Source organism: Cotesia glomerata, linkage group LG6 (assembly GCF_020080835.1).
Source record: "Cotesia glomerata isolate CgM1 linkage group LG6, MPM_Cglom_v2.3, whole genome shotgun sequence".
Taxonomy (NCBI): Eukaryota; Metazoa; Arthropoda; class Insecta; order Hymenoptera; family Braconidae; genus Cotesia; species Cotesia glomerata.
Window position 1 is genome coordinate 18,458,556 of NC_058163.1, and position 16,278 is coordinate 18,474,833.

Sequence of the window (16,278 nt, forward strand, 5' to 3'; positions counted from 1 at the left end):
GAAAATTTAAAATGGTTCTTCCGGGTTCGATCGGGCCATTCCTGCACCTTGGCCTCCTGGATCTCCTTAACTATCCTTACGTTACAGCAGAGTGTAGAGTGTATAGATTCTCAATATTCCCCCTATGGGGCACATACTGCACTTGGATATGGGTATGGGTATTATCACACACAATGCCCCAAGTCGAAAGAGCACACACGTGTATATATTATATATACAAAATACCAAACGAGCCACAGACCAAACACGGTAAATAAGTGAAATAAAATATCTGCAAGTAACCGCAGGCAGTCACGAGTACCAGAAGAAGCCACGCGTTCCAACTTCCAGCTCCTCTTGTCACCATCTCATTAGCCTTCCTCTTTCACTATTATATTAACTTTATATAAATGTATACATAACATATATTTACATTTATTTATACATACGTACATTAAATTTACTTATAACATTTTAAACAAGACCCACGTGCGTGTCTCAAAAGTACCGATCTTATACGAGTGTAAGTAAATTTTCATGAAATTTCACTTCCTTCTTTCTTCTTTCTTATTTCTTCTTACTTGTTACATTATTGTACATATTTTACTTGTATAGAGACTTTATTTATTTCAATTCATACTTCCAGCAGACACTGTTATGGGTTATAGCTCATGGTTGCGTGCGACTTGTTATTACGATGTTTAAACCGACATGAGGATTGAGAAAAGACGAACCATATAATATCTACAACCACCTATGTAAGTAAGTTTATATTCTCTCAACAAACCATCAGAATCGTACATCACATATGCGATCTACGTAACACACTAACGCATATCAAATAATGATAATAATAATAAAAGATGAAGTAGAAATGAATGGAAAAAATATATAAAGAAGCGTTAAAGAGAAGGAATACATGACGACGGAAGATAACGCTGAAAAACAAGAAAAAGAAACGACTTGTGCTGTGGATCGTCTTCAGTATGACCAAGTAAACTAACCGGTCTTGGATCAGTATAACTACCCTGAGGTAATGAAGTCATTTTTTTTACACAAGATTCCATGAAAATTATACCTACGCAGTAAATGGCATGCCAGAGCCCAATAACGAGATCGAACATTTAAATAATTTACGTACCAACTTTGAATTATTGCAATTATTAATATTTAACTTCGAAAACGTATTAAATTTAAAATCGTTTTTGCGCTGATGATCGTGACCACACCCGACGTCGACATCCCGCTAAGGATTTCCCGCTAAATTAACACCGTTAGGATTCGCTTCTCTATGAAAGGGTAAATCTCATTAATGTTTAAACGTAATTGTTATACAATTATCAAGGTAATTACACTTTTTTTCGCACATTAACTGAATAAATAAGTTTTTTCAATTAGGAAACTTCAAAGGGCAATGACAGTGTTGCGTTACATCATTCTTTTTTTTTTTTAATTGGCTATAAGTTATAATTTATAATTTAAAATATATAGCATACATAATTTAAGAAGAAAATTCTGAAATTTTTAGACGATTGATTTATTTAGGGATACAATTAATAAAATTTGTAACGTGACCAAAAGAGTTAAAGGATTGACGTTTCGTTCGAATTACGATGATGATGAGTTACCAAAAATTTGCACGCACATTTGCGTGTTCATAATCCAGTTGTTCACCATTAAAATATATAAAGTTAATTGTATATGAAGTAAAATAATTATTGAGTTATTTTTTATTGAAATATTTTAATCGATGTATAATTTTAAGAAAGTTAATGAACTAAAACGGGTAAGATTAAATAAAAAGTTGTTGGAAAATGAAATCCGGTTGTCAATGAAGAAATTAAGAGACGGAAAGGTGCAAATTTGATTATTCAAAAGAAGATATGATCGATGTATATATAATATTGATGTTTGATGTCTTGGTTTTTGTTTTTTTTTTTGTTTTATTAACATATTATTTATCGAAGGGATCGTATTATCGCGCATTACTTCAAAATAATAACGTATTTAAGACGTCAATTCGACACTTTTGATGTGTTTGAAAATATGGAGAGAAAGTATGATATTATAAGAACCCGATTATTATTCGTGTCGAAGAAAAATTATCCACGAATTTATATAGTGTAAAAGATTATGAAAACATTTAATTATCACGATAAAATATTTTACAAAAAAGATTTAAATCATTAGTGTGTAGTCCGATAATTAAATGGAAATTATTTCATATTTATTATCATCATTATCATTATGATTGTTGTAATTTAATACATAGCAAACTTCTGTAGAAAGCTCTAAAGGTCATAACGAAACTTTATATGTTATACTTGTATATATACATCACATGTTATTCTATTTCATAAGATTATTTGCTAATAAAACTAACAGTAAAAAATTATTGTTTTGAAAAACTAAAAAAATAGATTTTACAGCAATACGAGCTAAAAAATTTTAAGTAACTTTTCAAAATGTAAAAATATACTGATCAAAAGCAGTAGGAAGTTCATCAATTTTCAATAATTAGAGTTTTTTAAACCGTAATTTAAAAATTAACTTTATCCAAAAGAAGTAAAGTTGAGCCAAAAAAATTAATTTAAGAAAAACGGTTGTTTCATGTCTAGAATTTTTTCACTTAGTTTATAAATTTTTCGTCAAACACAAATTTCCTTCAACTAAAATATTTTTTTTTCTTTGAAGAACTTGATATCCCTTTTTTAATTCGTAGATTCTTCATTTAAAATAAATATTTTATTGATTATACACGGAAAAATTAAAACCCGACTGGTTCGTGTTCTGCACCAGACTCAGTCGCGTGCGGGTTACTTTGCACGGATTCTGGTGCATCACCCGACTGAGTCGTGTGCGCACCAGAGTGAGTCGTGTTCTGCACAAGACTCAGTCGGGTGATGCACCAGAATCCGTGCAAAGTAACCCGCACGCGACTGAGTCTGGTGCAGAACACGAACCAGTCGGGTTTTAATCCTTCCGTGTATAGTAGGGTGCTTTTTTTTTCAACTATTTTTTTTTTTTCAGTTCCATCGTGAAATTTTGTTGCAAATACCCAAAAAAAAAATACGCTGAAAGTTTAGGCCCTTAATATTAATATTAAGACCTCGACCCAGGCGTTTAAAGATTTCCCCTTAAAAAAACACAGAAATTTTGATTTTTTTATGTTTAAATTTCTATAGCTCAGTGGCATTTCACAGCATTGCTTCGACCGTGGACGGGTTTTTTTTTCAGAATTGAATGCTCTACAAAAGTGTCCATTGCGACCAAGCCGTAACTCGAACCGGCGAGGTAGAGTACAGGCCTCTAAATTTGATTTTTCCAGGAAATTCGCGTTTTTTCGCATTTATCTCGTGAATGACAAGAGCTACAGAAAAAATGTGAATGACAAACTTGTAGAACATTCAATTTCCTACAGAAAAGGTCCTGAGCACCAAGTCGCTAAAATCAAAATTTTCAGAGATATTTAATTATGAATTTTTAGTAATTTCAAATGTTTATCGAAAATTGCGTCAAATTATAAAAAATATCTTTTAAAAATATCATTAAATATCTCTGAAAATTTCGATTTTAGCGACTTGGTGCTCAGGAACTTTTTTGTAGGAAATTGAATGTTCTACAAGTTTGTCATTCACATTTTTTCTGTAGCTCTTGTCATTCACGAGATAAATGCGAAAAAACGCGAATTTCATGGAAAAATCAAGTTTAGAGGCCTACTACCTCGCCGGTTCGAGTTACGGCTTGGCCGCAATGGACACTTTTGTAGAGCATTCAATTCTGAAAAAAAAACCCGTCTACGGTCGAAGCAATGCTGTGAAATGCCACTGAGCTATAGAAATTTAAACATAAAAAAATCAAAATTTCTGTGTTTTTTTAAGGGGAAATCTTTAAACGCCTGGGTCGAGGTCTTAATATTAATATTAAGGGCCCAAACTTTCAGGGTATTTTTTTTTTTTGGGTATTTGCAACAAAATTTCACGATGGAACTGAAAAAAAAAAAAAATAGTTGAAAAAAAAAATCACCCTATTATATAGCTCTGTGGCTGGTTTACAAAGATTGCTTCATTAAATTTTAACCACTTTCATGTCATTTTTTTAGATTATTTTTGAAAGAAACAAATGTTTTAGAATTTCGTATCCTTCAATAATCTATTATATTTATCTTTTATTCTCTATCTTAGAAGTTAAATCTCAATTAATAGTTTTTTCGCTTCTATTAATTTATATTTATTAACGCTTATCGGACGTCAATTAATTCATCATTTTATATGCCAAATATTAACAGCTTCAATCAGACAAATAAATTCTCAATTCGAAAAAATAAAATGTTGGCTTTGAAAAACTTTGTTTTCTATCCTAAATTTGTCACATATTGATTAAAAATTAATTTCTTTAATCAACAGCTGATCATTGTAAGGTAAACATAAAATTTTTAACCAAATATTTGTATTAAGCATGGGATGCTATTGATATCAATTGTTCTAAATTTTTTTTTGCTATTTTAGTGATTCCGTTACTTTTACAGACAAATACACGCGTACGATTTTAATTAATAACATATTAAAAAAAAAGTGTTAATCATTAAAAAAATTTCCATTCATATTAATCAGTTGCACAATTTAAAAATTTCCATGTAATTAAATAAATTAAATAGAAGAACAAAAAAAGTTGATTGATTAATTGAATGACTTTGCGCAGAGAGATAACAGTTTAACCAAGGGTAATTAGTTAAAACATTATATACGTCTCAATTATCCGAAGAATCTGATGTTATACGTGATCAAACAATTCATTTAAATAATCTCGGTTGCTATGATGCTCTATTTAACTGAATAGATGTTAATACTTTTATTTCTTCTCACACTATTTTCTTTCCTTCTACTATTCACTCATTACTCTTCTCAATTACCGCTGCCTGAATGCAGAACTATATAATGATAATGATAATAATAATAATTATTATAAAAATTTATCTTCTCATATTAACATAGTTTTATTTATTATTTTATAAATTTATTTAGTTTTATTATTATTATATTATATTATATTATATATATATATTACATTACATTAGCGATCAACGGCAATCCAGTTGAGTTTAATTCTACTATCGCTTTCCGGCTCGTCGCGCGTCACGGCACATGCCCATAACACCGGCGTGCCCCTCATACTCAGTATGCAAAAATAAACCCATACAGACATCAACTACATGCATACTCGACATTTCTAACATTACAGAGATAGTGCCGTGAGAAGTTTTTTTATTAATAATTAAAAAATAAGGAGCTGAAAAAAATGAAAGAAGAAATTAAAGAAAGAAACGAAATATAATGTAATACAATGTAACTTTCGATGCAGCTGCCCATTTACAGACATGCTCGCGCCGGTATTCGGATAATTGCCAGTTGCAAAATATACCCAAAGACACGATTATATATATATATATATATATATATATATATATATATATATATATATATATATATATATATATATATATATATATATAACAAACAAGATCCTTCACTCAATCATTAAAGTAATGAAAAGTACCTGAAAGGTATGGTATGGTTTGGTATGAGGTTGTGGGTTTCTGCTCTGGCTATTTGGTTGCTAAATATATGATATTGAAGTAAGCTGATAGTTTGAGAAAATTTATAAATTCAAACTTTAAACAAGTGTTGACGCAATTAGAAATTGAAAGTTAATTAATGGCTCATCGATTGCTTTTACTTGTTAAGATTCTTAGAAATTATTTCCCAGTTAACTGACCTCATACCGTAATCTAGTAATTCCCCCGTCATGACTGACCCACGACCCGATAGAGTTTAAACAAAGAACGGAAGCGGAAGATTATTAAATTAACAATTTAATATAAAAAATTTGATGGAAAGTAAGAATAACCATTGGTTATTTTTTTTTTTTTTTTAGTTGAACGAAATATTATACGCAAACTATCGATTAGAGAATCTTAAGGAATATTTAGAAAAGATTTTTAGAATTTATTACAGTATTTTTAGAAGTTTTAAAATTAATAATTATATCATTGGACAATAAGTTAATTGATTCAAGAAAATTCCCGAAATAGTCTGTCCAAAGCAATAATTTAAAAAATCTCTTCTAGATAGAAAAATTTCTCAACTGTTAATAAATTCATTTATTTGGAAACAATTTATAAATTTATTAAATAAAACTAAATGTCTTTTAACTTTTAATAAATATTTTTTAGAGGTAAAGTACATTCATTAATAGTAGACGAATATTTATTAACAATGAGTAATTTTTTTTTTAAGTGAATGTGTTTTTTTCATGGTGTGATGGGAAAACCTCGTTTATAAACAAATTATGCCATAAATTTTTGAAATTAAAATAGTTTTCACCACAAAAAAAAGAGTCTGTAAATTATTGTCATATGACATTAATTAATAATATTATTTTATTATCAAAGTTATTTCCTCTATTTCTTTTTATAGAAACTATTAATCTACCTGATAGAATTTTCCTATCTATTGGAGTCATAGAGTTACACAAAGTGTCAAAATTGAATTTTTATACTCAGTTTTTTTTTCAAGAGTCTCAACAAATGTTCGTTAAAAATTAATAAGTATTTATTAACATTTGGTAAATAAATTATTAACTGTTAATATTCAATAAACCAAACATGAGATAATTACAATTAAAAATGACATTTTTTGTACGGTCAACATTGGAAAAGAGTTAGCAAAAAGACAAACTTTTGTTATTTTCGCATTAAGGAGATCCTTTCGCCATCAATGTTAAATAAAAAATATTAGATTATGCATAAAATTCATTTTCATCTAATAATTGAAGTCCTTATTTATCTACTAGTGAAGTTTAATTTATTCTGCATCGTGCAAATTTAAAAAAAAAAAATTTCTAAAAATGTTAGTATTTTTCCCGAGTCTTACAAGAAAGTCAGACCTTAACAACTTTCTCGAATTATGGCATTAACCACCGATTAGATGGGGTAAAAAAAACTCAAAATAAGGTTTTCGAAATATTCAAGTTCCATTTTTTGCAATAAAATATATAGGTTGCCGTGGAATTTATAGAGAAATTAAAATTATAAAATCACAGAAAATTTTTAAGTAATCTACATTTAAATGGCGTCAGAACATTTGGCAACGTCCCGACCAGAAATTTAAGTTCGGCGGTGGTTCGTTTCGAATTAGGCATGCCGAATTCCAAGTTCGCGCCGAACCAGGAAGCCAAAGTTGGCCCACGTCCCGGAAGTAACGCAGTCGCGAGATTGGGCCTAACTTGGCTTCCGACTTAGGCAGTGGTTTGGAAACCACACTTGCTGGTGACTATCCAAGCCTCATTCGGTCCGAATTTGGCTACCTAACTAGGCAGCAATTCAGAAACTAAATTCGCACGGAAGAATCCAAATTGAATCCTTTTCTTGTTTTTAGCTATTTTTATTATAAAGCAAAAATTAATAATAATGAATGCTTATTTTTTTTAATTTACTTTTTAAATTTTAAATATAAATATCGACTTTAGGACAAAATTTTTTAAATATTAAGTAAATAAAAAAAATTTTTTTTTTTTTTTATTTAGTATTATTTTTTTTATATTTTCGGTCATTTTTTTCGCTTTTTAGGGTTTTTCTTACTATGAAGAAGTTTTTTTTGATTGGTCGATTTTATGGGTCAAGGGGGGAGGAAATGATGGAGTTAGATACATAAGTCACACACAACACTCAAATTCACCTCACACTCGCCTTAAGAATAATTATAATTAATAATTATTAATTATTAAAAATTTTACATGTCGAACGCGAGACTCGAACACTGTACCCGACGCACGAGAGCCCTATACCATATCGCGACGCTACGCCGATGATGAGCGACCTCTTGCCTCAAGATACTTATAAGCCCGACACTTCGGCAAACATTCGGTTACCGTTGCAACGGTCGAGTTAGGAATTCCGATATTATACCTAAGTGAGGACTTGCCACAGACTTACCTAGTCAAGTTTCATTTTGATAGACCAAGCTTCAGAATACAGGTTGCCGTTATTTCATAACAGTTTGGCAATCCATGACATACCGAACTTAGGCATTTCCACTGTTTTGCCTAAAGAAGCTCGATCGTGGTATGCCAAGTTTCGGTAAACCTTTGGTTACCGTTATTTCATAACAGTTTGGCAACCCATGAAATGCCGAACTTAGGCATTGCCATAGGTTTTCCGAAGTGAGTCCGAACTTGGTGAACCAAACTTCGGTAAGCCTTTGGTTACTGTTATTTCATAACAGTTTGGCAATCCATGATATACCGAACTTAGGCATTTCCACAGGTTTGCCTAAGTAAGCCCGAGCTTGGTGAACTAAACTTCGGTAAGCCTTTGGTTACCGTTATTTCGTACTAATTAGGCAATCCATGATATCCCGAACTTAGGCAGTGCCAAACTATTACGAGATTACATCGAATGTGGAATTCTTTTGGCATACCAATGTTCGGCTTGCCTAATTTAAAACAAATAAGATCCGAATTGGGCTAGCCTAAGTTCGGAAAGCCAACTTCGCCCCGAACTGATTTTTCGGCATACCTCACTAAAATTCTAGTCGGGTAAGCGTTTCGGTAAACCTTTGGTTACCGTTATTTCATAACAATTTGGCAACCCATGACATACCGAACTTAGGCACTTCCACAGTTTTGCCTAAAGAAGCTCGATCGTGGTATGCCAAGTTTCGGTAAACCTTTGGTTACCGTTATTTCATAACAGTTTGGCAACCCATGAAATGCCGAACTTAGGCATTGCCACAGATTTTTCGAAGTGAGCCCGAGTTTGGTGAACCAAACTTCGGTAAGCCTTTGGTTACCGTTATTTCATATTAATTAGGCAATCCATGACATGCCGAACTTAGATATTGCCACAGGTTTGCCTAAGTGAGCCTGAGCTTGGTGAACCAAACTTCGGTAAACCTTTGGTTACCGTTATTTCGTACCAATTAGGCAATCCATGATATGCCGAACTTAGGCAGTGCCAAACTATTACGAGATTACATCGAATGTGGAATTCTTTTGGCATACCAATGTTCGGCTTGCCTAATTTAAAACAAATAAGATCCGAATTGGGCTAGCCTTAGTTCGGAAAGCCAACTTCGCCCCGAACTGATTTTTCGGCATGCCTCACTAAAATTCTAGTCGGGGTTGCGTAGTGCGCGAGCTTTAGACCATTCAATAAATTCAAACTAAACTTTAACGCACTTATGTTTTTCATACATACTTATTAGTTAATTTATTGTTTACAAATTTTCATTTTTCATAATTGAAAAATAAAACAATACTTAAAAAATACTAGCACTCCTGCCATGAGACATTAGAATGTTATGGTTTTGTGATTAAACATTTTTAATTAATTTATTTATTTACATTGACTGCGAAAACTTAAACATGGTTAAGGTTATATTGTGCAAATGAAAATGTAAACAATCGAAATATGGCGTTGCCAAATCACAGACAGGTTACTAACAGCTGATTTACAAGAGACAAATTAATTTTGGTATTTAACTATTTTTTTTTAATTTTCAAAATTTCAACGATTAATGCCTCATATACTATTTATTTTTTAATTTTAGGAATTCTTATGGGTTCTTTATTTTAATTTATCGAATATTGACTACTACAGTTGTTGTGACTCAACTGGAGCGAAAGGACTTCCTTAAAGAAACTTGAATATTTTTTGAAAAACTAATTAACAGCTAAATTATTGAAAAATATTTGAATATAATTATCCAGCATTAGGGAGTAAGAAAAAAAGTACTAGCATAAACTATGTGTTATAGAGTGATTAACATAAAAAAGGCTTCTATGTAATAGCAGAGTTTTTCTTCTTAATCTAGCGTGGATAAAATATTAAATATTAATAAATAATAAATAGTTACTTTAATTCATAACGCAACAGGTTATACGGGCGGGATAAATTAAAAGTGAACTTATTTTAAAAGGGTGTAGAAACCCAATGGAATGAATCGCCCACGCAAAGGCGTTATGCCTTGCGATTACGAGATTCGCGCCATTGACTTCTCGAACATAAACCTGACTAAAGTATAAGCTATATGTATACATCGGTATACATACAATACATACTTGTAGGGGATATATGAGGGAGAAGGGAATTAAAAAAGGATAAGGAGCATACCAACAAATGTGTGGGTTGTGTTCTGGAATGCACAAGACACAACACAATATAAATATATAGATGCATACAATGTCCAAGTGTGTACATTTGTACCCGTATAATAAGTACATAAATTCGTCTTATGATATTGTTTTGTCTTTTCTTCTCTTTTCTAGTTTTTTACATTTTAATTTTTCTTAAAAACTCTGGCACACACTTTACTTCACGTTTAATTTTCTTACCTTTAGTTCAACTTTTTTATAAATGATCTTGGCACAGCAAGTATATCTTAGAAGACCCTCCTTCGACATGACAGGTTCTACCCTACTTCCGTAATCTACGATTATCAGTACTGATCTTCGCTGGGAGTAGTTATTAACCACCATAACAATATAATCTACAGTTGGTGTACATAAATCCAACTTATTACACTCATTATTCGAATGAATAACACGTTGTATTAAATTATACGAGATAAGATCTTTAAAACTTGCTATACATTCAAATTACCAATTAAATAATACTAGGAATTAAAATTGTGCGCGTACGCGCGCGCTCTAATCCTAAACCAATAAGAAATCAGGGTCCATTTTTTCGGTTAGTATCGAGAATTTCGATACTAAACTAACTTCACTTCAATTATCAATTTTATATTATAAGATGCGAGAATACTATTTCTACTGCCATCTGCATTTGAGCCTACAAAATTTAAGCTCGCGAATTTTCGAATTCACATATTCAAATATTCAAAGATCATATCAATGCAATGAATTACTATTTGCAAGTATAATAAATAAAATAAATGATTACTTGTGCGAAGTGAGGAAAGAAATGATGAATAAATGTATAAAAAAAAAAATGAAGTGAATTGGTGCCATAACTGGCGCCGGCTTTGATCGACACAATCATTAAGTACAAGCAAGTCTTTCATGCTATCAGCATATTATATAGAGCAGAAGACAAACGAGAATAAGCTCGCAAAGGTAAAAATACTCGGTTTTGTTATGTAATTTTATATACCTATTGTAAAACTTATGCCTGAGCCGGTTAATATTACCTTAGCGTAAAATGGTTCAACTTTTATCTAAAAAATAGTAAATAATAATTTATAATTTTATTTAAATAAAAAAATACGCACTATGTAGTCAGTAAAAGATTCGCACTTAACAATATTTAACTTTAAGAAAAAGAAAAAAAAAAGATTTTTTACAAGTTGATCGCATCCTTTCAGACAGAGTTGTAAATGTTTTTACTTTAACTCTCAAGAGTACAGGACGAATGATGAATTTTAAAAGATTGTTGGGTCTGTGGGTGGTCTTAGTTTCTTTCTTTATTTAAAGTCTTTCTTCTCTTACTCTTCTTTACATACATCTTCACTATACTCTCCACCATTACCATTCTTCGTAATGTATATATATATATATATATATATATATATATATATATATATATATATATATATATATATATATATATATATATATATATATATAATTCTCTTAACTCAACTATTCTCCATACCAGTGAATCGAAACCCATGGACTTAAAAAATAAACCCAACACTTAAACACCACACGATAAACTTTACAGCTCACGGTGTGACTCTACTCTAAGAAAGACTACTCAAGTTTAAGCGAATAAACTCACCAACTCACGATCTTCTCAGGTTCTCAAGTGAAACATAAAAATAGGAAGAAACAAAAACGAAAACCGTCTTCAGTCTCTGATCTCAAGTTTATCCTAAGTATTCTTCAGTCCTTTTATATTTCTTCATAAACTCGTAAGTATCAGTAGTGTAGTTTTCGTTAGTAGTCTTCGTTGTTAAATCTCTAATATATATCAAGTATTTCTTCTTATCATCTACTTTTAATGCAACCACAGACTCAATAAAAATTCTACGAAACGATACTGATACAACTAAAAAATAAAAAGGTTATAATATCAACAAGATACTGATAAAATGTATAGTAATAAAGATACTAAATATATTGTATATATTACTTTACTAAGCAGAAAAAGTGTCCAGTGCACTGTATACGGATAGCTGAATAAAAAATTGCTAGAGTGATCGAAGGTCAACTCGAGCACACACTGGTCCATAGCAGCGGGGGGAAAACGGGACACCACAACTGAACACCATTCACGATACGACGACGACGACGACGACGACGGTGAAGACGACGACGAGACGCTAGCCAACCGAGCGGTAACTGACCTACGACGATTCGTTCACCCCAACAACTAATATCATCGTACATATCATGTTGTCTCCCTAACTCGCGGACACGCGAAAGAATCAATCCTACACCCACGCACTTTAATTAAATCTAACTCACTTAAAACTTACTATTCGTAGTTTTTTTCCTTTCTTCTTTTTCTTCTTCTGCCTCTTCTCAATCTTATACTGTTTTTCTTATTATTTCTTCTTTTTGTAATCGTCGAGTAACTCGTATTATATCACTGGGTCTTTAATAAATAATAAATAAACGTGAAGAAGGTGACTGTTGACAAAGAACACGAAATGACAACCGGCGACTACCGCGACAGAGACGGCAATGGCCCCGTGACGGTGGTTTTAACACTCGCCATGCCAAAGCCAAACCCGTTCGCGTTAGTCTTCTCCCCACTCTCGAATCTTTTTCAGTATCCCCTCTCTTTACTCTTTACTCTATACGCTTGTACTTGTACTTCACTTAACTGAACTCTCAATATAATACAAAATACATACAACACAGAACACAACCAAGTCAATATAGGTAAGTACAATATAAGTAAAATGAAGATTCTTCTTTTCTTCTTCTTCATGTATATGAACTTACATACAAATAAGTCTAACAAGTATTATGTGTAGACATGCCAGTGTGTTTTGATGGTGTTACTTCTTATTCCTGCCGACTTAACATCGGTGTGGTTGGCGCTAGCGTCTTGTCGCGCGGGAACCACACGGGAGAACCGGTAAATCTTTCGCATGAAGAGGAAATGCCAACGAACTCTTACTCGTCTGCACACTCTTTTCTTCTCTTCCTCATCTTTGTTGGTACGTATTATATTATATTATATTTACACATAACATATAACAGCGATATTGTACCAAGTGTGTATGTGGGTAAATGTATATTTTACAGGTTAGGTTAGAGTGTAGAGTTTGTAACACGATACTAGATAGGAGCTTCGAACTTTAAGAGAACGTCAGCTGATGATAAATTCGCTCTCAGTATCGACGATGCGGACGCGGTTGGCTGGAAGTTAGAAGGACATCGTATCGTGGTTAACCCATTTAACCATCGAACGTTCCACTCCCTTGTCCTTGCTCCCATAATACTGACGGAAGTGTCAAAGCTGGCAAAGTTATTCTTGCGTTGGTACTGAGACTGGTACTGGTGCTTATATATCAGCAACGATAATAAAAAAAAGACATTTAAACTGAGTATTAATATATGCACTGTGCAAATACGAACGATGAATTGACGACGATTCCATTCCGCAATTAAAATGCACTTGGTCGTTAAACAATGCCGGGAAAAAGAAATAAAAGTTGTGAGCCGATGTGTTTATCCTCGGACGCTCTTCGTGCCATTCTGCCACCTGGAGGTAAAACTCCGCCTTTTTCTTATCTACCTTGGTGGTTTCTCTACGCTAAGGGACCATTGCTAAATGCTAAATCAACCCTGGTGCAATTAAAAGTCTGGGTTTTAAAAATAAAAATAAAGAACTAACGAAACATTTCATTCTTATCTTTAGGTAAACTTTTATATCAGTACGGGTTTAAAGAAGAAAATAAAAGTATTAACAAAATCCTATCCGGTGCATAGCAGTTGGAGGGTGGATACGAAGGAAGGATGTGAGTTGTAAGTATATGCTCGGATATAATACTTATATATACTTGCAACGATGCTATGTATAGATGTATTGAGTTATAAGTTTAAATTTAACTCGTCATTGAGTTTCATCGATTCGATAATCGTATCAATTCACGAAAACTTTCACCCAATCTTGTATGGTACGCCCGGAAGAAAGTGTAACTCGATCTCCAGTACATTCTCAAAGACACTTTTTTAATATATACGTACATATATAGTGTTGTCTTTTCTTGTCTTCACTTATTGTTCATTTGCACATGTTATTATACACATGCAACATGAAAGATAGAGACGAAGAGTAATGATGATGGCAAAACAAAAAGAATATAAAAAGTTGAGTAAAAAATTGCAAAATGTGCGTTTCTGCTGGATGATGGAGTAGTTGGACAACGTGCTTATTATGTCGAGGCAATAATACCAGCTCCGAAGTATACTCTGGACGTGATTAAACACCCGTATAATAATCGACCCTGCGATCATTGAATTATTGAATTAGTGGTTGATCGAACAAGCAAAGGAAAGTCAGACTCAGATACAGAGATCATGCATCGAACACAGCACCCACGAGTATGCGTGTCTTGCGCTTGGGAAAGCTTTCATGCATCCTGAGCTCAGAAAAATTATTCAGGTAAAAAAATTAATAATCAATCTTGTATATAATCGCGTAATAAAATATTTTTAATTAAGCTGATCCACTCCTTTTTCAGCGTGACGACCGGAATGTTGGTAGCTATCTATTCCTGTTTATTTTTTAATTAGATTATTTTAGTGAAACCAGTGACTGACAAAAATTATTTTTTTGTCAATTTCATTTTTGAGATTTTGTAAATTAATCATCAAGTAACTGCTAGAGATATAGTAAAATCAATTTTGACTTTAATTTAAGGTTAACCTTTTATTGTTAGCAAGAAGTTGATCAAATCGACTTTTCGACTTGAACAACTCTTTCAACTTCAGCGGTAAATTATCATGTAGTAGCATATTTTAACTTCCCGCTAAGAAAATTTTTAAAAATCGGGAAGTTATTGATTTTACCCCGTTTTTCAAAAATCGAATTTCCATCAGATGTCGACGTTTTGAGGTCTTAGGAAGTTTCCCTGACTATTCCCGTGATAATGTCCGTATGTCTGTCTGTCTGTATGTGCGAGCGTGTGTGTGGATGTATGTAAACCTCTCATAACTTTTTAACCACGTCAATCGCCGCCGGGCTGGTCGAAATCGGTTGATTGGTTCGTGAGTTATCGTTGACGAAAAAACTCGAAAAAAAGTGATTTTTTCAAATTACTTCGAAATTTTCGGTCTGATCAATTGCTGTTTAAAAGTAAATCATAGGATTCAAGAAACTATGTTAAATGCTACTAACCGCATGAAAATCGGTTTATTCATTCAAAAGTAATTGCAGTTTGAAAATTTAAAGAATAGTGTTTTATTAAACTCCTATCAGAGTTTTGAGCTCGAAGAGCTCAAAAGCATAGAACAGCGACACAGTAAAAAATATTGTGTAAAATCAACACAATTTCTGTGTTAAATACGGTCCATACAAACTTTGTGTTAAAAAAATACAGTGTGTTGAATTTTAACACTAAGTTTGTGTAGACCATATTTAACACAATATTTTTTACTGTGTAACTCTTTGAACTCGGAGAACTCAAAATAACATAAATTATATTTTTGAGCTCCAAGAGCTACTGATTGAAAATATTTAACGATTTTATTTTATTAGTATTGAATGAAGTTTCGATGTCAGTAAAAAATCACTAGATTGAAATTGTTTTTAAATATTTTTTATTTGATGTATTGTTATTTTCATTATTGAATTTGCTACACCTACTCACAAAAAACTTTTTGAAGTCGACTAAAAAGTCGAAAAGTCAACTTTTCGAATCGATTGATAAACTTTAACAGTTTAAACTATTATAACCAATCATAAAGTATCCTTAAATAATTATCCTGACTGAGATGAAAATTTTCTGAGATTTTTAGATAATCCAGATCATTCACCATCCCGGTTTATTAAATTATTTTCGTTGTTCATTATTATTTTAATAGACTTACCATATTGGAGACAGTACTCTTGACTTGGGCGAGTAATTGTGAGGCAGGAGACAGATAAGACTCGACAAAATTGTCAAGATTGCCATGATAAGCGCAAACAAGGATGTCACGTGCCTGTCGAGTCAATAGATCCAGGACATTTTCACCATAGATAGGACCTAGCAGACTTCGTACAAGTGATGCAACATCACCACGTCCCTAAGATAAATTTAATAATAATAATGATAAGAATAT

At 32.2% G+C, this 16,278-nt stretch overlaps 1 protein-coding gene and 1 long non-coding RNA gene across 4 annotated transcripts in view; one reads left to right on the plus strand and one right to left on the minus strand.

The window, feature by feature from the left end:
- LOC123266666 overlaps positions 1–16,278 on the minus strand; it is a 77,986-nt gene that overhangs the window by 43,297 nt on the left and 18,411 nt on the right. For both annotated transcript variants that reach the window (XM_044731013.1, XM_044731014.1), the window contains one exon: positions 16,045–16,242. In XM_044731013.1, the coding sequence (XP_044586948.1) occupies positions 16,045–16,242 (198 nt within the window). The remainder of the gene's footprint in view (positions 1–16,044; positions 16,243–16,278) is intronic.
- On the plus strand, positions 633–16,109 carry LOC123266674. Of its 2 annotated transcripts, XR_006509829.1 has the most exons (7): positions 633–737; positions 11,720–12,885; positions 12,981–13,166; positions 13,255–13,720; positions 13,871–14,617; positions 14,697–14,715; positions 16,039–16,109. It is a non-coding gene; the product is annotated as an uncharacterized LOC123266674 (long non-coding RNA). The 2 variants fall into 2 exon arrangements; XR_006509828.1 differs by having other exon boundaries at positions 11,720–13,166.